Source organism: Clupea harengus, chromosome 7, assembly GCF_900700415.2.
Source record: "Clupea harengus chromosome 7, Ch_v2.0.2, whole genome shotgun sequence".
NCBI lineage: Eukaryota > Metazoa > Chordata > Actinopteri > Clupeiformes > Clupeidae > Clupea > Clupea harengus.
The window spans coordinates 14772795-14796424 of record NC_045158.1 but is presented as its reverse complement, the minus strand read 5'-3'; the positions used below and the strand labels follow the sequence as shown (position 1 = coordinate 14796424).

Sequence of the window (23630 nt, the reverse complement as noted above, 5' to 3'; positions counted from 1 at the left end):
TAAAATAAAAATACAAAAAATGTTTGTAGACAAATAAACAACTTTAGTAAGGTATAGGCCTGTCTTTCAAGTTTTTGTGAAACACTCACACGCACCCCAGTACAAAACAATTATTCTTTCATCAGAGTGTGCGCTACGTGGGTGTCTAACCCATGATCTAGGGGTTGCTGTTTGGCATCTTGCTCTATCAGTTGAATCACATGAACACAGCTAAGCTAAGATGGATAAACAAAGACAGAAAGATCTCTCATCTTAAGCATGTTTTATTTGTTTAGTTTCAGAGCAGTTCTTCACAGTGTATGTGAATTTGTATAAACATGGAAAAAGGCAAGGAAAAGCGAGTAGAAGAGTACCATTTCCAAAAAGGCTCTGAAGACACAAATGTACAAACGTAAATTCTTGTCAGCAAGAGTAACAAGTGTACATTTTGAAGTACAAATATTTGTATTAATTCCAATAAATGTGCATGAAACAAGTTTGTAAATGTTTCCAGTTGATGCATTTGTCCTTTTCTAGATGAAGACCAGCGGTGCTTCCAAATCTTCAAGATCTTGTCACAATGTCTCCTGAGGCAGTTGGGGAGATTTGAGTACTGTTGACATTTTCCTTACTATTCAGGGAAATCACAGTAAAACAAATGATTCAATATACTGTTTACAAATTACAATACACACACATTGATAATTCCATACAGTAAACTAGTGTGTGTAAATTACTGTACCTTTGCATCAGCTTCTGAATGACTCTGTTGATCCACTTGGTCTCAGGCGCCACACAAACTGTCTTGTCATTCTTCAGTGTAACACTGACATATTTGAAAACAAGGATTGATTTCTATTAATATATTTAGCTAGAGATACACAAGAAGTTATGTACAGAAGATCATACAATTTCAGATTTTTTACAGTGTGTTTATTCAGTTTAAAACAAGAGTTAAAAATGTCTGCTGATACTCAAAGGAAATTAATTCTATAATGGTGCCTATTAGGATAACTATTAAGCTAGTCTCAATACTTATCAAAGGGAATTACCGTAAAGATGGAATGGCAATTTTTCTTTTTCTCTTGGGTTGTATTGGTTGCTCTACATGCTGTCATCCATTAGTCTTAATTAATGTACTGCAGTACTGCCGTTTAGTTTATTCTACAAAAGCTCTTAAGTGTTCTATGGAGATGAAACAGGTATGAGATTGAAATGACTCACCAACAGCAAGAGCCAAGCCACAGAGCACAGTAGCAGTCAGCAGCATGTGGGACTGGAGGGCCATCTTCAATTCTGAGTGTGCTGAGGTCTCCCAAAAATGATGATTTTGATGATGATGAGGTCTCCCCTTGATGCTGCTCCTGCTTGAGGATGCCCTGTAGGTTGCACAGGGTTTATAGACAGTGCGAAACAGGAAGTGAAAAAAAACGAACAAATGTAACCATGTGCTGAGTATTCAAAATAATTCCCTACATATGTTCCCAAACAGAATTAAGATTTTTGGTTAAACTACAAAGAATGTATTTTTTTTAAATATAGGATAGTATTACAATAGTTTTAGTATGTAGTATAGATTTTTTTGATGACAGTCTTTTTATAACCTAAGTCCTTTGGTAAACCTTGGTAGGCTTGCTGATATGATCCAACCACTGTTGTCTGCCACAATTTCATCATGTGGGAACTTCTGAGGGGAACCTTTTGGTGCATGCTGTGCTTGGGCATTACCTCAGTACCTGCAATTTACCTGTAATTCTTGTGTGTGTGTGTGTGTGTGTGTGTGTGTGTGTGTGTGTGTGTGTGTTTTTGTGTGTGTGTTTGTGTGTGTGTGTGTTTGTGTTTGTGTGTGTGCCAATAGACCTGGAAGATATATTTAATGTTTCAGGTTGCAGCACATTTCCAGTGTTACAACACCCTTGTACATTTAAATACTGCCTTTGAAACACAAGACTTACCATCAACACGTCTCTTCCTTTAAATACTCTATCCCATTACTACGGTCTCAGTATTATTATTATTATTATTATTATAAGATAAAAAGAATGCAGCTGCACACACATCTATTCCAAAGAAGCATAGTTTAAGTCTGTGTTCACAAGTTGATTTAAACTGTATATATTTATGATGATGATGATGATGATGATTTTGTAATATAGCCATGTGCCCCAACATCAGAGGAAGGATTAAGGTTAGTACCAGGGATGATGTAGAAGTACTGGTACATTGACCAGGGGCCCGTTCGTCGTAGGGTTGAAGCTAAGTTAATCAATTGGCCTTTTAGCCCGTTAAGATTAGCGAGCTGATTGAGAACAGCAAATATCGGTTCGTTAACGGCTGATCCGCATCCAAATCATGTGGTTAATTTCAACCAGGCTAAACTTACCGGGGCATTTGCGCGTGCACGTCCTACTTCAAAAGGCAGGAAAGGTCGATCACCAAAACAATGATTTTCTAACGGTATAATGGTTCTAAACTCAAAGAAAATTGCTCTTTTTTTCTCCGCTGGCGAGCAGGAGATGAACATGAACGCTTATGAAGAATACAAGACCATAATCATGGCAAAATTCAACACCGCCACCGCTGTGAGGACAAGGTGTGTTGGAATGTTTATAGGGTGATATCTATGTATGAATAACTAACGGCAAGTGTCAACTGGTACAGAGGATCCCTCTACCGGTTGAAACTACAAGGTTGCTAGTTCAAATCCCCTCACCTCCTTCCTCGATGTAGTTCTACATTTTCTTGTAAGTCGCTTTGAATAAAATCGTCTGTTAAATGACTAAATGTATTAATAACAAATGCAATAAATTGAAGCAGTGAAAATAAATTGTCTGTATTTCTCTCTATTCTTATCATGAGTCCACCTTAATCATTTTCTACAATAATGATATGCTATGGTGTACTAATAACGCTCATATAAGTTAGGGCTGTGAAATGATTACAATTTTTAATCAAATTAATCACAGGTTTCTGTGGATTAATCATGATTAATCACATATTACCGATTTTCTCGGTATATTTTTGTGAGAACAAAAAGATTCATGACAAAAGACGGATATATACATTTAACATGTTTTCTTTTTTTATTCATAAAAAAAAACAATGGTGCTGCAACTCAGCAGTTCTTTAGCAGTTCTCTTTGCTATTCCATGTGGAACATTAATATAATCTTCATCCTAAACAGACTTTGGGCTTCTTAGCCATTGTATGGTTGAATAAAAAAAAATTATTTGGGCTTCTTAGCCATTGTTTTTATAGGATGGTTGAAATGTTTTTCTCTTTTTTGTCAAACAACCATTAACCACACCATGACACAATCTAATGCCTCTAAATGCCCTTTTACAGTAGTCTAGCCGCGTCTATCATATTACGTGCACTGTTTGTCCCTATAGTGGTCGTTTTGTCTTCAATTGCCCAGTTGCTTGCAACAGTTTGGAACTGTTGTGCACATGCCTCTGCAAAGTGGCGCTCCTCTGTTTTCATGCACGTTAGTGTAAACGACTTTAACTTCCATTCGTCGGTGATTAGATATGCAGTTACACCCAGGTAGTTATCGTTACTCACAGAAGTCCAGTGATCCCCTGTCAGCGCCTGATGTTTCGTAGCAGCCGTCATTTTCATTTTTTTCTTTTCAGCTTCATACAGCTCGTGGATTTTTGTCATTGTTGTGCGTTTTTGCTGTGTTTTGATGCTCGAGTCCCCCGTTGCCACTCGCAAAACTTCGGTGAACCCCTCCTCAACAATATTAATCGATCTACAGCTTTTTGCAATCCATTTGGCAACTGTGCTAGTCAACTTGTCACAGGCAGACTTAATGAGGGGCCTACGTTGTTCAGTGAGGGTGGTTTGGCGCATTCCACTTTAACTCCCCTCGCCGACCAACGCATGCATTGCGTTGAGGTGGTACTTAAGGCTGGTATTGCTACGGTGAAACGATAACGTCTTCCAGCAGAGTGTGCATATCACTTTGGTTTTATTGAATGTTCCATCTTTGTTTTTTTTAAACACGAACTTCCCGTTACAGCGGCGACTAATGCAGATTGGGCGGAATTGTGCGTATAACGGAAGCTCATTTTGCGCATGCGTTAAATGCGTTAAAAAAATTAACTAATTAATCCTGTAATTTAATCATAACGCGTTAACGCGTTATTTTTCACAGCTCTAATATAAATATGAGTGCTTTGTTCTCCGCATCACCGACACTACAAAAATGTACCACTCGCAAAAAAGCGCAAGACAGTCAATGTTCGACTGTGGTGTTTGCAATAAATGACTCGAGAAGGTCTTGTAAATTAATGATTCCATGTCGGCTAAATCGGTAGCGCTCATACAAGAATAATTGATCTTGGCGATTGCAAAGAACTCTCTCCCTCCGCTAATCGTATTAACTATCTAATATCAGTCCTTGGTCAATGGGATCCCTCCTTTTTCCGGGGGCTGTGGCAAGCTTATCCAGCTACACTTACGTTAGCCTGCCCTGGAGCAGGTTAGTGCTAATCGATATGTAACTATGGTGATTTATCAAAAGTTGCTTCCACGAACCAAATAGAGGGGCGTTTTTTTTTATCTTAGCCTGAAAATTAGCTCGCTAAACCGCTTAGCGAGCTACGACGAATACCCCCCAGAGAATAGAGAGTATAAACTGTGCCTGCTGGGAGGCTCCTGGGTTCTGTAATTAGCAGCTCAAATCAGATATAGATTCAGCTGTATTAGCCAATACGGGAACTTCTACATAGAGGGGAATGTCCATGTGGCATTTTTTACATAGATTTATCCTGTATCTAACATCGCTAACAGCAGTTTCCTGGTGAAACACATTTGTCCAAGGTGCTGAATGCTGGCGTATGATTTTTTTTTTTTATCTGTTTATTAGGTTTTACAGGTTTTTAACAATACACAGACAAGTATGCACATGTACCCCCACCCCCCACACAGCAGAGATAAAAAAGTTTAACAAGTTTATAAAATTCATGAAATGTACAAGTTCATAAAGTTAATACAATTCATATATATGTAACCTGTCTAGGTTCACCCTTCCACTACTTGTGGTTTCCCATAAACGGGTTCCCCCCACCAGAGAGTCAATTTAAGGACTAGACAGAGGCTGACGTATAAAAATATAGGAATATGTTTATTAATAAAACTATTTTCTCGGCTCTAGGCAGCAAGTTAATATAAACAGACCAAGTCACTCACAGGCACCCCGTACACTGGAAAACACAGGAAATCAAATGAACCAAACAACAGAGAAGATGGGACTGAGACGCCTCTTAGATAAGGTCACTATCCGGGCTGTGGGTAGAGGGTCTAGGGCCAACCACGACTAGGCAGTGGCTAGAGGTGTAGGTCAGGGACTGGCCAAAAGGGGGGGGGGGTCTGATGGGGGAGTCAGCGTCACCTAACTAACGAACAATTAAGGTGTCTTAGCAAGCTATGGTGATACACCCCACTATAGGGCACACTACTGGAACAAGTAAGATGTCTTAGCACAACCTGGTGATACACCCCACAATGGGCACTCTGACGCTAAGCACATTAAAGGGGGGGGGGGGGGGGTTCAAGAAGGGCCAGGCCTATACGCTACAACCAGCGAACAGTGCCTCTGACACAGAGAGAATGGGACAGTACGGCCTTATAATAGCAGAGGCAACACAGTTTGCACATTGAAACAAAATAGTGACCTTGGGGTACGCTGTGACGCATTCAGTGGCTTTTTTTTATAGTAGGGGAAAAACTGTGATTGAACGCGCTGCACCAGAACGGACTTAACCCTCCTATTATGTTTGGGGTCAATTTGACCCCATTCAATGTTTAACGTCTCTAAATAAATGTTTGACATAATTTGTTTTGCTTCATATTTAATGACTTTTCCTAATTTAATGGGGACAACTGGGTAAACACAAAATTAACATGATGATATGTTTTCAATGTCCTGTACACATACTTTACGCATAGGTGTTGTTTGGGGTCAATTTGACCCCAGGCTGTTTTAATTGTATAAAATATATAAGAAATATCAACTTTTTTTCTTGATAAAAGAAATAGTTTTATATTCCAAATGTTATAGATAACAACAATATGTACTTAGAAATAATATGAAGCCATAAAAACACCAGAAGGATGTCTCTTTCCAATTTTAGGTCAATCAGTGAGATTTTATGGGGATCTGCATATTTCTCTATAGTCGCGTAACATGTATTCTGGATGTATAAAGGGAGTGGGTGGGGATATTGTTTTATTTTTAAGGGCTATTTAGGTAGTCAACAAACAAACCTAAAGTACCTGACACATAAACTTGGGTAAAAAAAAATTATTATAATAATTTTTTGGAGGTTTAAATTGCTGGGGTCAAATTGACCCCAAGCATAATAGATGTGGGTAAAATTTGAACATAATAGGAGGGTTAAGCGAGGCCTAAAACAAACCAGCACAATATACATTTTACAATAGTACATATACATAGTAAATTGCAATGCAGTATAACACAGTATAACACATGACATATAAATAACCATACACCTGATAAATATATACTGTACATACAAACTGGCTGCACCTTTAGCCAACATGCGAATTAAAAAGATTCATACCGGAAAAAGGTTCCCGAGTCCAGTGTGGCAGTGGAGGATAAAGAGCTGGACAGTTGCCTGCCGTTGCGCTGTGATCAAAATTGCAAAACAACCAAATCAATGTCTTTATCATCCCCTAACCCGTCTACAACTCCCTCCCCGCACTGCTGTTGATATTTCGCAATAAACGCTTCCCCAACGTAATTAACCAGCGTATTTGTTAAAAATGAAACCACATACCAGGTAGACGTGACTGCACGGGAAAACTCCGTGAAGGAAGCAAACAACCTGCTTGTGAAAGCTAACAATCACAGGGCGAATGCGAGTAGCAACATGGACACCCAAACAATTCCCTCAGCAAGGCGATGCCGGTGACCCCCGCAGGTGCCATATTAAAAGGTTCACGTCAGGTGCGCTACACAGCTGAGAGGGGCGGTTCTGCCACAGGAGATCTGGGAGATGCAGTCTTTCTCTTAATATAGATATTGAATATTAGAATTTTTAATTATTAGAATAATTAATTATTATTGAAAAAGAAAAAAAAGGGCAATAGGAAATGAATAATAATAGTCGCTGAACAGCAGGAATTCTTGCTTTCCAAAAAATAAAAAGACAAAAAAGAAAGCAAAGACAAAGTGTGTGTGTACACCTATAAATTTGTATGTGTGTGGAACATTTCCTCTAATGACTTTAGTTATCCCCATCCTCTGGAGCAATTGTTAGGGTCTTTACATAGTCCAGAAAAGGTGTCCATGTTTTTTTAAAACTACTCAATGAACCTTTCAGGGAAAATCGAATCTTCTCTAGCTTTATATAATGTAGTGCATCTTTGATCCATCTATTGTGGGTAGGTGGTGAGATATGTTTCCATTTAATCAGTATTAGACGTCTAGCTAAAAGTGACGTAAAGGACATAATTACATTAAGGTAAGGGGGGACATTAGTCTTGGGGGGAGCACCAAATAGAGCCGTAAGAGGGTCAGGCGGAACATCCACGCCAGCTAAATCCTTATAGGATTTAAAAATGTCGGACACGCCCAAAACATATGCACCAAGTCAGCAGGTGATTGTCCACAGCGGTTACATGCATCACTTACGTCAGGTAATATCCTTGCTAGTCTAGCATTGGTATAATGAATGCGGTGTAAAATCTTGCATTGTATCAGACCGTGTCTAGCACATATTGATGCAGGGTTTTTCCTGCATAGAGAAAATTTGGGGCGCGCGCCTAAGCCGTTTTCCCGAGCGCCTACAACAAATCCCGAGCGATAAAAAATAAATTAAAAAAAGCTGTCATTCATGGTGCAATTCAGCTTAATGGTGTTTTGAGCCCTCACCGTCGACTTCAAGGCAGCAGCTGCCTGGAAGGCGCATCCCACCTCCCACCCCCTGAGCCAATCATTGAACAGAGGCTGCTCCAAGCTTGCCAGTTTAGAGAATACGTTGGTTTGAATTTGAGATTTGAGCAAGCAACTTAATGTAGCTAGCTTTTAGCTGTTTTAAACCAAGGCACTTCAAAAATGTTGTTTACAACCTGCTTACAAATCTGGTTAAAACAACTAGTGAAGGTGTTTTAGAATAATATTGATGCCATATACAATAACTGATTTTATGTTAACACTACTAATTAATGTTAGCTGTCTAATTATTTAGCGCAATGCTAGCATGCATCTACCGTAATTCAATTTTTAACCAAGGTAGCCTATTGTACTGCAAAATATTAATCGCGACCTGTTTACAAATCTGGTTAAAAAGATAAAGGTGAGCTATTATTTATAGATATGAATTATTTCGCTCAGGGGGTGGGATGCGCCTTCCAGGCAGCTGCTGCCTTGAAGTCGACGGCGAGGGCTCAAAACACCATTAGGCCGCAATTCATCACGCGTGCAATGTTTGTAAGCGAATATGGTCTCAATAGTATGTTTCAAGTATAGGCTACAGCCGAAACCTCGTTCTGTTTTGATCAATAGTAATCGAGTTGATAAGCGTGTCTTCTTGTCTGAACAATACGCAACTGTGAGGTGCGCGAATGGACAGAGCGGCCAGCTGCCAATCACTCAACCTGCGTATGCATCCTGACTTCATCAGTCGGCGGTGATTTTGAGCATAACATTCCATTTTCAGTATTCATGGCTTTCAATGTATTAAAATATCTGCTATGTTGAGGACCTACACAGGTGTAGGCTATTATTTGATTTGTCTACCCGTTTGAACGAGTACCAGTAGACCGCGGGCCGCATTGGTTTATCAATGAAAGCTCAGCTCGTTCGGAGGAGAGCGGATAGATTCGTGTTGCATCTCAAATATAATAATATCAATATTATCATTGATAAACCGGTGCGGTTGTAAACTGTCGTTCCGCTGCGAGGGCCAGCCCGACCTGCAGGAATACACCTGTACAAATGCAAATGAAATGTCCACTCAAAATGCTGACAAAAGTTTGATTTCCAACGCAGCCTCCATTGGTGGGCCAATAGAAGTTAAACACACTATTAAACATATTTGTGGACAGTTTTAATAATAAAAACAAAAAGAATGGTATGTAGGTTTGTATAATAAAAATGAATAGTAATAATATATAAACTTGAATTTTATAATTTGTGTGTTCCATTTCTGACCACTGGTTAGTTCTAGATTCTATTGATATACATTTCAGTAGTTTGCATATATATGTAAAGAGATAAACCTTGATAATCTTTGAACCATACATGATAGCACCATGGGGCTTGGACTATTGTCAATCTATTTGAATCTAAAGTGGAAGCAAAATGATTTCCTGAAGCATATCCTCATTATTTCTGAAATGGTCAAATGTAAGCTAATAAGGTGACATGGTAACACAGACTGCGCGCGCAGCGCACACTTTTTTTTTGAGCACCGAAGACCCATTTTGACCCAGGACAAACCCTGTGATGTAGAGTGGACTAGCCCCAACGCAGTCTCCCATGTCCCGTCCATGCAAGTCCCGCTCCCAAGCAGCTTTAAGATGGTCAAGAGTCTCAGGCTTAATGGAATGTATCTCGGTATGTATATTTGAAATTAGGCTTTTTACATGGGGTTTTAAAGAGAGAATATGATCAAATTCAGAATAAGCAGGGTGGTTCGGAAATTCTGGAAATTGCTTTTGTAAATAATGTCTAATTTGGAAGTAACGAAACAGATGGGATGCAGGCAGATTGAATCTCCTAGACAAGTCTGAAAATGATGAGAAAGTCCCTTTGCTGTACAAGTCGTCAACAGTTCTGATTCCCTTGTCAAACCAGGCTTGGAAGGTGAGATCAGTGCACAAAGGTTTAAACAGGTGATTTTGATGAATTGGGGAAAAAGAAGAAGGTCTATTAAGACCAAAGTGCCTCCTGAATTGCGTCCAAATCTTGATGGTATGTGGAACAGTGGGCATAGAACTAATGACGGAGACGGGCGGTAAGCCTGAGCATACTAAAGAATAGAGGGACTGCTGGGTGGAAGAGAGGAAGATTTGTGCCCAGAGAGGAGTGTACTCTAAATTGGACCAATAGAGAAGCTTCTGTATATTGTATGCCCAATATTAATAAAGAAAATTTGGAAGAGCCATCCCACCCATTGCCTTAGGACGTTGGAGATACACTCTCTTAATGCGCCGTGGTTTGTTTCCACATAGAAAGGAAGATATAGTCTGATCATTTGGTGAAGAAGCTTTTCCTAATAAATACTGGGATATGTTGGAAGAGGTATAAAAATTTGGGGAGGACAACCATTTTTATGAGGTTAATACGACCAACCAGCGATAGGGGTAGAGTGGACCAACGGCTGAAATCTTCCTTACAACGTTCCAGTAATGGGAGGACATTTTCCTTGAAAATATGAGGGAACGATTTAGTGATGAAGATACCCAAGTATTTAAACCCACTATCCATCCGTTTAAAAGGAAAGAGTGAGTGAGGCAATCTTGTGGCTATTGGGTTTATAGGAAAGAGTTCACTTTTCTGAAAGTTCAATTTATACCCTGAAAATGTACCAAATTGATGCAGTATTGACATAATGATAGGAATAGAAGAAGTTGGATTGGATATATACAAGAGTAAGTCGTCAGCGTACAAGGACACTTTATGAGTAATCCCACCTCTCGCAATGCCCTCATAACCCTACCTCACTGCGCAGCCAAATAGCTAAAGGTTCAATGGCAATTGCAAACAGCAATGGGGATAGAGGGCAACCTTGTTTCGTGCCACGTTTGAGAGGAAAGAAAGCCGAATGTAAGTCATTAGTGATAACTAAAGCTACAGGGGCTTAATATAAAAGTTTAATCCATGAAATTAAATCTCTGCTAAACCCCATTTTTCCCATAACAAAATAACGGTAAGTCCACTCCACCCTATCAAAGGCCTTTTCTGCGTCCAATGAAAGGACAAATTCCGGGGATTCAGAGCTTGGTGCATGAATTACATCAAGCAATCGCCTAGTGTTGAAGAAAGAGTGCCTCCCCTGGATAAAGCCTGTTTGATCAGTTGATATCAGGTCTGGGACCACTCGTCGGAGACGGTTATAGAGGACCTTAGCTAAAATCTTTTGGTCAACATTTAAAAGCGAGATTGGTCTCCTGCTGCTACAGAGAAGTGGATCCTTATCTTTCTTAAGCAACCAGGAAATAGAAGCTTGAGACAGTGTTTCTGGCAGCTGACCATTCCGAAATGATTCATTATACATGCTTTGTAATTCGGGGCAGATAAGGTGAGAAAATGTTTTATAAAATTCCACTGTATATCAATCCCTCCCTGGGGACCGGCCATTTCGCATGGCTTGTATGGCTTCTTGGACCTCAAGAAGTGAAATTGGTCCACCAAGGTTGCCAGAAAGCGTTTCGTCAAGTACAGGGTAGCATATATTATCAAGAGGGTTGTCATGATCCCAAATATCTGGGGGGTATTCAGAGGAGTAAAGGTCGGAATAGAAATTAAAAAGGCTTTATTAATATCTCTTGTGTCTGTGAGAACTGCACCAGTAGGTGACTTTATTTTAGTGATCAGTCTAGAAGCTGCAGCTGAACGAGCTTGATAGGCAAGAAGTTTACTTGATTTGTCCCGTCTCAAAAAAACGTTGTCTAGATTTGAGCAGAAGTAATTCAGCCTTCCTTGTTGATAATATGTCAAACTCGGCCTGGAGATGAAGGCGTCTATTATACAGAGCCGGGGTAGGGGATGTTGCATACTGATTGTCTAATTGTAAAATTTCCTCAGAGATCTCAGACAGTTTAGCTGCTTCTGACTTTTTGGCGTATACACGTAAGAGATTATCTGACCCCGTAAACAAGCTTTAAATGCTTCCCACGCAGTAGACTGGGAGACATCAATTTTCATTAATTAATTTTTATTACAATCAATTTGAGAAGTTAGAAATTCCTTAACAGTATTATCAGACAGCAATGGGGAGTTAAAGCGCCCCTGCCTTGAAGGAACATAGCTCCTAGATAGGTTGATCTCCATAGAGGTGGGGGCGTGGTCTGATATAACAATGCTGTGATATTTGCATGACTTAACCTTTGATAAAAGTCTATCATCCACAAGGAAGAAATCTATCCGAGAATATGTAAGGTGTACATGCGAAAAGAATGAGTATGCTTTGGTTGATGGGAAGTTGAACCTCCAGGGGTCAGATAGGCCCAGCTGCTCGGCGTAGGAGGCCATAACCTTAGCAGAGCCAGAAAGGACAGCATCCTTAGTGGATGACCTATCTAGAGTGGTGTTTTGGACCATATTGAAATCCCCCCCTTTAATCAAAAAACTGTTGTCAGGACCTGGTAGCGTAGAGAAGAATTTGGAAATAAATTGACTCATCCCAATTAGGTGCATATACGCAGGCAAGGACTACAAGAATGTTTTGGATGAGACCTGATACAATAACATACCGGCCATTGGGATCAGCAATAGAGCTGAGTAGTTCAAAAGCAATGTTTTTACGAATTAAAATGGCAGCACCCCTAGCCCTACCGTTTAACTTTGAGTGAAATAAGTGCCCAACCCATCCCCTTTTGAGTCTTGAAACATCTGAGGTGCAAAGGTGTGTCTCCTGAAGGAAAGCTATATCAGCCTTCAAATGTTGTAAATATTCTATTTAATTTAGTAACCTTGTTTGAACCCTTAACGTTCCAAGAGACAGAACAGATGCTACCCTGAGTATTATTTAAATCAGCCATTTGGGAAAAGTAATGTTGAGTATATTGCCATTTCAACCAAAGCCATAAAGTAGCTACACACACCAGTGAAGAAAAATACAAGTGAGAAAAAAATAGATACATAAAAAATAAGAGCTAAACAATAGAAAATACTCTGCCCCCAGTCCCACCTCTCACCCCAGACAAAGTACCTTCCCAATTAAGTCACCTTGAACCCAAATCCCTGTCACAACAAACACTTGTGTACGTAACACAACCGTTCTCTGCCATTTAACTAACAGAGTAACTCCACTGAACATCTGAATAAAATAGCTTGAGTTTAAACTTGAAAGCCTAATAGCCACAATCAGCCCTATTTTCAGATAATAAAATTAGTTAAAGGCATACCATTAACACAATCTGAATAAAATAAGTGCAGTCAACTAGATTTGAAAGCAGCAAATATTGAAAACTAAGCATGAATACAAAAGACAAATATTAGGTCGAAACACAGGTAGCTTACCATAGACAATAGGGGTGGGAAAAAAATCGATTCTTCGATTTATCTCGATTCTCTCTAGAACGATTCTGTCTCGATTCAGAAAAGTTCATAATGGATTTTTTTTTTTTTTTTACACATCCATTTTGTGTTGAAATGCAAGCTGCATCGATTTTTGCATTGTTCTTTGAAAGTCATAATTGTGACAAGGAAAAGCTTTTTCTCTAATAAAAAAATAGAGATCTGTTGATTTTCTTTAATTATCAAACACAAAGTAGGAAGTGATTTGAGACTCTGAGTAGCAAACTTAAATGTTTAAAAAATCGACATGCATCGGTAATCATGTTATCGGTTTAGAATCGATAATTGGTTATGAATCGATAATCGGTTTAGAATCGATAATCGGTTCAGAATCGAATCGTTGACCACTGAATCGGAATCGAATCGAATCGTGAGATGCCAAGAGATTCCCACCCCTAATAGACAATTGCGCTCAATCAGAATAAAAGTCTGCAGAGAGTAATTGGCACATACAAAATGGCAGTGTCCTTTCAATGTTCTGCATTTGAGAAAAAGAGCAATTAATCCAAATCCAAATATATTAAGTAATATCCGTAGGTAGGCTACTTCCTCTGTTATCCAATCACTTGGTTGTAGGCTGAATAGTGGTCCGGAAAAATTGAAGTGCCGCGTCAGGTGTATCAAAAGTATGGGCAGATCCCTGGAAAGTTATCCGTAGCTTAGCAGGATGGATTAAGCCAAACTTCACGCCAGCTTGGTAGAGTTGTGCCTTCACGTCCTTGAACTCCGCCCTACGTCGGGCCAGCGTCGCAGAGTAATCCGGGAATATGTGGATCCTTTTACCTTTGTATGACAACTGACCACGTTCGCGGGATGTACGAAGAATCAACTCCTTTGTCTGATAATAGTGCAGCCGCACTAGCATAGCTCTCGGAGGTTCGCCTGGAAGCGGTTTTGCAGCAGAGGTGCGATGTGCACTGTCTATAACCGGCGTGTTGGCGAACGTTTTCTCACCCATGATTTCCTTCAGGAAAGATCCTATGAAAGCAATCGGATTGGCGCCCTCTTCGCCCTCAGGTAAGCCAATAACGCGTATATTCTGTCGACGGGAGTGGTTCTCCTGGTCATCCACTGTGGCTTTAAGCTTAGCATTGTCTGCGGCAATGTGTGAGGTTTCCAGGGCAGTAATTTTGTTTGCGTGGACAGTCATTGTTGTCTGTAGTGAAATCATTGTGGAACAAAGTTCTTTAACAATTTCTTCACGCATGGTTGTAACTGTTGTACGGAATTCCGCCATAAACTCTGCCTGTAGCGCTTTGACCTCTGTGCGGATGATGGCGACTGTTGTTTTGTGTTATAAAGTATCCGAATGAGAGTTGAAACCGGGGGCGTAGTGGTTTGCTGGTCTTGTCGTAGTAGTGTTTTTGTGTCTGCCGCTTCTTTGTTAATTGTGCTTTGATGCTGGTTGGGGTTCTTGCAGCTGGTTTTAGCAACTGTTTGCAGATGGGCAGAATGGTTCGAGTGCGACGGGACAACAGCCTTTGTGCAGCTGACCCCAAGATGTTGTCTCGGGGCATGTTTCGTATGCCAAGCAGATTCAGGTAGAAGTCTGTCCCGTCTCTCTCTGTGGTCTCTAACAGTTTCTTTGCACTCCTTACGGCCCTCTCACTGAGTCCATTGGACTGTGGATACTCTGGACTGCTCGTCACATCCTGGAAATCCCAAGATCGGGCAAAGTCATGGAAAGCCTGGCTGGTATACTGGGTGCCATTGTCTGAGTACAGCTTCTGTGGTATGCCGTGGACTGAGAAGTGACGCTTTAGCTTATTGATGACAGTCGATGATGACAGGCTGCTGAGCTGGTCAATTTCAAACCAGCCAGAGTATGAATCAACAAGCACCAGGTAATGGTGATTCTTCCATTCGAATATGTCTGTGGCGACAAGAGACCAGGGCAGGTCTGGGACTGTGTGCAGTTTTAGCGGCTCTTTTTGTTGGTGGGGCCTCAGGCTGTTACAGACGCCGCATGCCATTATGGCAGCCTGAATGTCCTCATTTAAAGATGGCCAGAAGACACTTTCCCTTGCCCTTTTCTTTGTGGACTCAACTCCTGTGTGTCCCATGTGGAGCACCTTCAGGTATTCCGAGTGCAGGGCAGCAGGCACGACCGCCCTGTTTCCTTTCATGATGATCCTGTCTTCGACAGTGAGTTCATCACGGAAACTGAAGAATGGTCTCACCTCTGTAGGTACGCTGCATGGACGCCTTGGCCAGCCCTGTTGAATGAAACAGGTGAGTTTCTGCAGCACTGTGTCTGCAGCAGTGTATTGACGGAGTTCTTCAAGGCGCCGTGGGGATATTAGTTGAACTGTCATCACCTCAAACTCTGGCCGTTCTGCCCTCTGGGGGCTGACGTTGCATCTCGGTGCACGGGAAAGGGTGTTGGCTAAGTAGAGATGCTTTCCTTTTTTGTAGGTGAGAGTCAGGTCGAATTTTTGCAACTGTAACATCATGCGTTGCAGGCGACATGGGTGTCGCCACAATATAACTTGGGGGGGTCACGTCCCCCTCACTTTAAAAAAAAAGTCGTTTGGACCCCCCCACATTTGCCATCAAAATATTAGTGCATGACTGGTCTACTAGTCCAGCGTTCTTTCCATTGCTTCACAATCAAATCCGTTCCACTTTATCAGTAGCGGGAATACCCATAGCAATAAATCCACTCCGCGTTTTCCTGGTTTCCTACACATCACGCACCAGATTCAACTCCCATACTCTTTGATTGAAGCGTTGCGCTAGCTGTTCCACAGACGAGATGGAAGGAGGTTTTTTTCGAGGAAGAGGAAAGTAAGTCAGAGTTGCCCAAGTTTTCCCTTTAGTGGCCAAAGCACCCTTATGAGACATTCTCTGGCTATAATAGCATTAAGTCACAAAGATCCTTCTGCAAACATTATGATTATAGCTACATAAGCAAGCTATGTACCTACAACTAGCACTAGGCAATACCATACTTTATTTACCCATTACAAGTGGAACAGCACTTGTTGATTTTTTATTCTGGGACTGAAATATGATGTGCTTTTGGCCGTGTTCAGACCTAGGCGTCTGTTTCAGGCAGAAAGGGATGACCAGGATGTTTTTTTCAAGTAGCTACAAAAAAAAATGAAGGTTTATTTTTTAACAACCGTGGGCTAATCTGGAGTTAACGTTAGCTAACATGCTAGTTTTTCTAACGACTTTTTAATCCTCCTTTTAAACATTTTGCTCTCATTAAATGGAGAATAAAGTGCCAACGTTGTCAGTGTCAGTCCTCTGTGTATTACACCAAACATTATCCTCGCTATCACCAGACCAAGCTCAATCTTATTTAAGATTGCAGATCGGGCTGGGTTAACCCAGTCTACCAGAACATAATAGTAGTCAGTGATTGCAGAACATGCCGACTCCAAGGAAAAACAATGAAAGAGAGAGATAATTTTTGATCTAAAAACATGGTAAATATACCAGAATGCGGGAAATTGCATCTACATCTTTTAAAATTTTCTGGGGGAGGACCCCCAGGCCCCCCCACTCTCAAAATGCTGCCGACGCCCTTGGCAGGCGAGCTGGGATGGTGTGAAATGGCTTGTTGTGAATGGTGACCAAGGGCTGGTGGTCAGTCTCAATCACAACCGGCTTGCCGTAGATGTAGTCATAGAACTTGTAGCAGGCGAAGACCACTGCCAGGAGTTCCTTTTCGATTTGCGCGTATCTTGTCTCCGTCTGGGTCAGTGTGCGAGACGCGTATGCCACAGGATTCCCCTCTTGGAGGCAAGCAGCCCCTAAACCATATTGTGATGCATCGCAGGTGAGTGTCACTGGTTGCCTCACATCATAGTAATGGAGTACAGGTGGGCTGCTGATGCAGGTCTTGAGCTTGTCAAAAGCATTCTGTTGATGCTCCGTCCAATTCCACACCACTTCCTTGTGAAGCAGCTGACGTAGTGGTGTGGTAAGGTCACTTAGGTTTGGAATGAATTTGCCCAAGTAGTTTACCATTCCTAAAAACCGCTGAAGAGCTGGCTTGTCCTCTGGGGGTGGTATTTCACTGATTGCTTTTATTTTTTTCGGGTCTGCTTTTAGTCCTTTATCTGTGAATGTGTGCCCAACATAGCTCACCTCATTGAGTCCAAACTTGCATTTGCTGGGATTCAGTCTCAGTTTCACCTGCCTGGCACGATCCAGTACCTTTTTCAGGTTTCTCTCATGCTCATCAGGGTCTTTGCCACCAATGATGATGTCGTCCACGATTATAGCACATGGATATCCTGCAAAGATTTGTTCCATGGCTCTTTGAAACACTTCTGAGGCTGTGCTGATTCCGAACGGCATCTTTAAGAATTTGAATCGCCCGTACGGAGTTGTGAATGTTGTGCGGAGGGATGAGGCATCATCCAGTTTGACTTGCCAGAAGGAGCTTTTGGCATCAAGGACGGAAAAGATAATGGCACCTGACATCTGAGCGGCAACCTCCTCCACCGTGCGCATGGGATGGTGAGGGCGCATGAGGGCCTTGTTTAGGTTTCTGGGGTCTATGCAGATGCGCACATCACCCGTCTCTTTCTTATGTGTGGCCACCAAATTTGAAACCCATTCTTTGGGCTCATCCACCGGTTCAATTACTCCCAGAGTTTGCATTCTTTGGAGCTCTTGTTCCACTTTTTTTTGCATTGCAGCTGGGATGCGACGTGGAGGGCTGACGACCGGTGTTATCTCTGGATCTACCTTCATTGAGTATGTTACAGGTAAGTCACCGACTTCATCTTTGAATAGGTCTGCATATTCCTGAAACATTTTTGGTGACAGGGTGTGATCCTTAACACAGTCTAGGTGGAATACCTCACTGCTGAAGGTGACCAGCTTCATATGTAGGCTGTCCTGTAGGCCAAGAATGGAGTGAACATTTTCTTTCACCACTTGAAACTGTAGGTTGTACAGCTGTTCATTTAGCTTGCATTGTAATGTCACTGTGCCAATTGGTTTGATCATAGATCCGCCAAATGCTACAAGATTGACCTGCTTAATTGGCATGTGCAGTTCTTCAGTGTGCCTGAAAAGTCTGTATGTGTGTAGGGACATAAAGTTACATTTCACCCCTGTATCCACTTTCAGGTTTAGTTGTTTGTCATTAACAGTCACAAAACAATGTCCTTCCCTGTCAATTTTCTTTGCTGTATCATGCAAGGACAAACCTTCAATGGTGAATGTGTCTTCTCTATCACTGCCGGAGTCTGTTTCGGCATATAGCTGGTTTACCTGCCTGTTTGGTCTGCTCGACTTGGTAGACCTGCATTGGCTCTTGAAGTGGTTCTGCTTCCCGCAGTTGTGACAATGTTGGCCAAAAGCTAGACACTGGTCACGATTTGCTGGATGGGTTCCCCCACAATTTCGGCAGCTGGAGATTGATGAATTTTCTTTCATAGTGTGCCTCATTTTGCTGTAAACTTTTTTATGTTTTATTTGTACAGCATCCACACTGGCGGTTGTCGCAGTTTTTGGCGTGGAGAGGATTTTGCTATATTTTTCAGTGAGTTCGCTAATTTGGCAAATGCGTATTGCTTTGGACAGTGTTAGGTCAGTCTCTTTTAGCAGTGTGCGTCTGGCACCTTCTCTACTTATTCCACAGACCAGTCTGTCTCTTATCAGTTCGTTTCCCAGTGCACCAAAATTGCAGTTTTTAGCCTGATTTCTCAGTGTACTCACATATGCCTCGATTGTTTCGCCAGGTTTTTGGTGTCTGGTGTTGAAGTTGTACCTCTCCATTATCACGTTTGTTTCAGGGTTGCATATTTCTTTAAACTTTCTTTTCAGACATTCGTGGTCCTCTCTGGATTCTTCTGCAACAACAACGTCGCCATCTTCTCCTAGTACTGCGGGCGCATAGGTGAATGACCTCTCCCTCGCTATGGCCTCTGGTCCTGCGAGGTTGAGGAGTATATAAGCTCTCGTATGGGCAGGTTTATCACTGTGTGCGGCGGCAATGAAGATATCATATTCTCTTTCAAACTTGCGCCAGTGCTCTGCCACATTCTCATCGAAAACAAGAGGGTCCGGACGTCTGAATCCATCTGCCATTTCGATGTTGTTGCTTACCGCAGTCGAGACTTCAAAGTTAACGTGGGCTACTTCTTAGAGATGAAGTTGTCCGAGTGATGTCTTCAGAAACGATATCCCACTTCTGACACCATGTTGTTTTGTGTCATAAAGTATCCGAATGAGAGTTGAAACCGTCTTTATTCACAACCACAGTTTACACCAAGAGCCTCCATGTGTGTCGAGCTCCCGCTAACAACATAACTAATAACGTGAAGTTAATCCCGCGAGACCCACTCATAGTACGGTAACACTTTAGGATCAAACAGTTAAACAGTACAGCTATCTACAGCGACCATCTCGTCTCCAACGGTTAGCTCCGCCATTTCACCTGTTGTTAGGCTAGCTGGCATAGAGTTATCAATACATTTCGTCGACTTGCTGCTTACTGAGCGGTGCTTATTCTTTCCGGCCATTGAGAATTGGTTCATAATCATGTACAGCGGCAATGAGTGCTGATTAGAAAATTGAAATACTAAATTTATAAAAGAATGTATGAAAGTTCAGGGAGGAAGCCTCAGAACACGTCCTCACTCGGCCATGTCAAACCGGAAACCCGGCGTATGCTTTTTATGTGACTCTTCAAGCAGTCATCATTTCATGGTAAACCTATGTCACAGAGCTCACGGATAGCCAGTATGAAGCCAGATGTAGTATGGGCTACTGTACGGAAGTGTTAATGAGAGGTTTGTCAGACTCCTGTCCTGGTGAGGATATGCAAAAATTACAGTTGCAAGTGTTTACACTCAACTAAATTAGAAATTATTATTATTATTTTTTTTTTAAGTTACAGCCAGGCTACTTGGATTATTTACAGAATGATTTAGGGATATCTATCATGCCTCTCATTCCCGACCTCTTCTGGCCTTCTCCAGAGGCCTAATTGATTATGTGTTTTGATTATGATTGATTATGTGATTGTGAGGTTTAATACTCACCTGTAGTGTGGTGACTGCACTGACCGTATTGTCTCAGTGTGTGTAACGCCTCCTATCATTACCACTTGGATTGCAGAAATATCCCAAGAATGTATTGTGTTGATCCTCACTAAGTGTTGGTCCTTACTATAAGAGAACACTAGTTTAAAAACATCATAACTGCAAGTTTAGTGAATGTCTTAACTATACATTTAAACACTCTAAAAACATTTGTCTGTGTTTAATCTAAGTGGACAAGAGAGGTTTGTTGTGTTTGGAGTCTCTCCATTCACTTTCTCCAGATGACTCAGTGTGGTTGGTAAATGAGCAAATCTTTGTTGGTTTACGTCATATGCACACCTCGAGACGCCATGAACACACTGCATAAACCTCTGTAGGATGTAAGAGGGGGCAAAATGGCTTTTTCCTTATGAAGATGGTCATAATTGCAAAGCTGTTTCATTGGTGATGATGGTGGTGGTGTTGTTGATAACTGTGTAGCACGACCCAGGCACTAGATGATGTTTTGTTCTTAGTCAAACAATTGGAGAATATATAAACCCATTTCTGACTCAATGCCAATTTGTTGTTGTTTTTGGTAAGACACAACTCAGGGCTGCAGTTAGCAGAAGCATCAATGTGGGATGATGGATGGAATAATGTATTTAACTCTTATTTTGGATGGACGCAGCACAATGATGACTTGGTAAAATGCAGCCCTGATCCCTCTGCACTCATGAACTGAAACGGCTATCAACATCTGGAGAGTCAACACAGAAAAAAAGTAGCTGTAACCAGTGCTGACTAGTCTGTCGTCCTTATTAATAGACTGAACGCTTCTAGTGATGTGTTTTTTAGACCCCAAAGGAACTGGGTGGTGTTGCACCTTTTCTTCCTCATTCCTGGTCTGACAAACACACAGAACTGATACTTTGCAGCGGCACGGCTGGTAAGGATGAAATGCCATGCTTGGAAACTATTTCAGTTTCTTTGCTGAGGAACCAGAGAGTTAACAATTAAACAGAAACTCAAATGAGTGTTTGAAGAGTTGTAATGATTGCTTGCTAAACTCTACTACTCTACTAACTTTGTATGCACATCTGGATGAAGCCCCAGTGGGGAGTAAACCTCCCTTCCATTTGTAAATGTTACTCAAAATATAAAATACACTTATACTGCAAAAATGCACTTATACCATTGTGTGTTTTCATGACACCTTTTCCCCTGTGTGCGGTATGGTGGTATATCAGTGGTCATTTAATGTAATTTACTTAAGGTCATGTTCCCATTCAGTATGAACTGAAACAAGAAGTCTGAAGTCCCACCATTCAAAGTGTAGTGTGCTGACATTGTGGTTCACTGTGGTTTTGTGTAAAGCCATTTGTGTTTCCTTATGTGTCTGGTGGCCCTCCCTATCTTCACATTTATTCAGCTAGCAGACACTTCCATCAAAAGCAATTCACAGTACAGGGGCACGTTTCTCAGAGCCTTCTTGCTCCATCATTCGTAAGTTATACCTGAAACTGTTTTTCAGAGCGTCCCTAGTAAGGTTGTAAGGTTGATCTAGACCACTCTTAGATATAAATTGAAATAAAACCGCATCTAAACATCTAAAATATTTTAGATAAAATAAAAATACAAAAAATGTTTGTAGACAAATAAACAACTTTAGTAAGGTATAGTAAAGTTTTTGTGAAACACTCACACGCACCCCAGTACAAAACAACTTTTCTTCCATCAGAGTGTGCGCTACGTGGGTGTCTTGCCCATTATCTAGAGGTTGCTGTTTGGCATCTTGCTCTATCAGTTGAACCACATGAACACAGCTAAGCTAAGATGGAGAAACAGAGACAGAAAGACATCTAAAGCATGTTTTATTTGTTTAGTTTCAGAGCAGTTCTTTACAGTGTATGTGAATTTGTATAAACATGGAAAAAGGCAAGGAAAAGCGAGTAGAAGAGTACCATTATCAAAAAGGCTCTGAAGACACAAATGTACAAATGTAAATTCTTCTCAGCAAGGGTAACAAGTGTACATTTTGCAGGACAAATATTTGTATTCATTCCAATAAATGTGCATAAAGCAAGTTTGGAAATGTTTCCAGTTGATACATTTGTCCTTCTCTAGATGAAGACCAGCGGTGCTTCAAAACCTCTTCCAGATCTTGTCACAATGTCTTTTCAGACAATTGGGGAGATTTGAGTACTGTTGAAATCACAGTAAAACAAATTATTCAATTTACTGTTTACAAATTACAATACACACACATTGATAATTCCATACAGTAAACTAGTGTGTGTAAATTGCTGCACCTTTGCATCAGCTTCTGAATGACTCTGTTGATCCACTTGGCCTCAGGCGCCACACAAACTGTCTTGTTATTCTTCAGTCTAACACTGACATATTTGAGAACAAGGATTGATATATTTATCACATTTACTATGTATATAGAAGATACAAATATACCATAATGTTCAGGGCAGAATATGCAGTGTAAGATAGTTCACTATACATATTATAAATCAGATGAGTTTCTATTCAGATGTGCTACTCAAATTTCCTCACGCAAACAGTAATACTGTAAGTGTATTTAAACAAAGCCCCTCAGATAGTGACTTACATAATCTCAGTCTGGCGACAGTAAGCTCCCGGGGAAATCACCTCAAGTCTTTGAAAGTGCTTGGGGCTGATGTAGGCACGGGTGGTGCGACTGCAACGGCACCATCTAGGGAGGTCGCCTGGCAAAGCTAGAGATACACAAGAAGTTATGTACAGATGATCATACAATTTCAGCCTTTTTACATTGTGTTTATTCAGTTTAAAACAGGAGTCAAAAATGTCTGCTGATACCCAAAGGAAATTCATTCTATAATGGTGCCATTTAAGATAACTATTAACCTTGTCTCAATACTTATCAAAGGGAATGACAGTAGAGATGGAATGGCAATTTTACTTTTTCTCTTGGTTTGTCTTGGTTGCTCTACATGCTGTCATCCATTAGTCTTAATTAATGTACTGCAGTACTGCCGTTTAGTTTATTCTACAAAAGCTCTTAAGTGTTCTATGGAGATGAAACAGGTATGAGATTGAAATGACTCACCAACAGCAAGAGCCAAGCCACAGAGCACAGTAGCAGTCAGCAGTATGTGGGGCTGGAGGGCCATCTTCATTTCTGAGTGTGCTGAGGTCTCCCAAAAATGATGATTTTTGATGATGATGAGGTCTCCCCTTGATGCTACTCCTGCTTGAGGATGCCCTGTAGGTTGCACAGGGTTTATAGACAGTGCGAAACAGGAAGTGAAAAAAAAAACAGAACAAATTGAACCCTGTGCTGAGTATTCAAAATAATTCCCTACATAGGTTCCCAATATTCCCAAACAGAA

The 23630-nt window shown here is 41.1% G+C and overlaps 1 protein-coding gene across 2 annotated transcripts; it reads right to left on the bottom strand.

Moving 5' to 3' along the window:
- Window positions 1–245: 245 nt before the first annotated feature.
- Window positions 246–23546, bottom strand: LOC116221095 (alveolar macrophage chemotactic factor-like). Of its 2 annotated transcripts, none has more exons than XM_031570636.2 (4): window positions 23348–23546; window positions 22868–22994; window positions 22560–22643; window positions 246–610 (listed from the first exon to the last, which is right to left on the bottom strand). In XM_031570636.2, exons 1-4 carry the CDS (start codon window positions 23415–23417, stop codon window positions 544–546), a joined length of 348 nt encoding a protein of 115 aa, XP_031426496.1. In that variant the 5' UTR covers window positions 23418–23546; the 3' UTR covers window positions 246–543. The 2 variants fall into 2 exon arrangements, with proteins under 2 accessions (XP_031426496.1, XP_031426497.1); XM_031570637.2 differs by lacking the exon at window positions 246–610 and adding an exon at window positions 22105–22452.
- Between the last annotated feature and the right edge of the window lie 84 nt (window positions 23547–23630).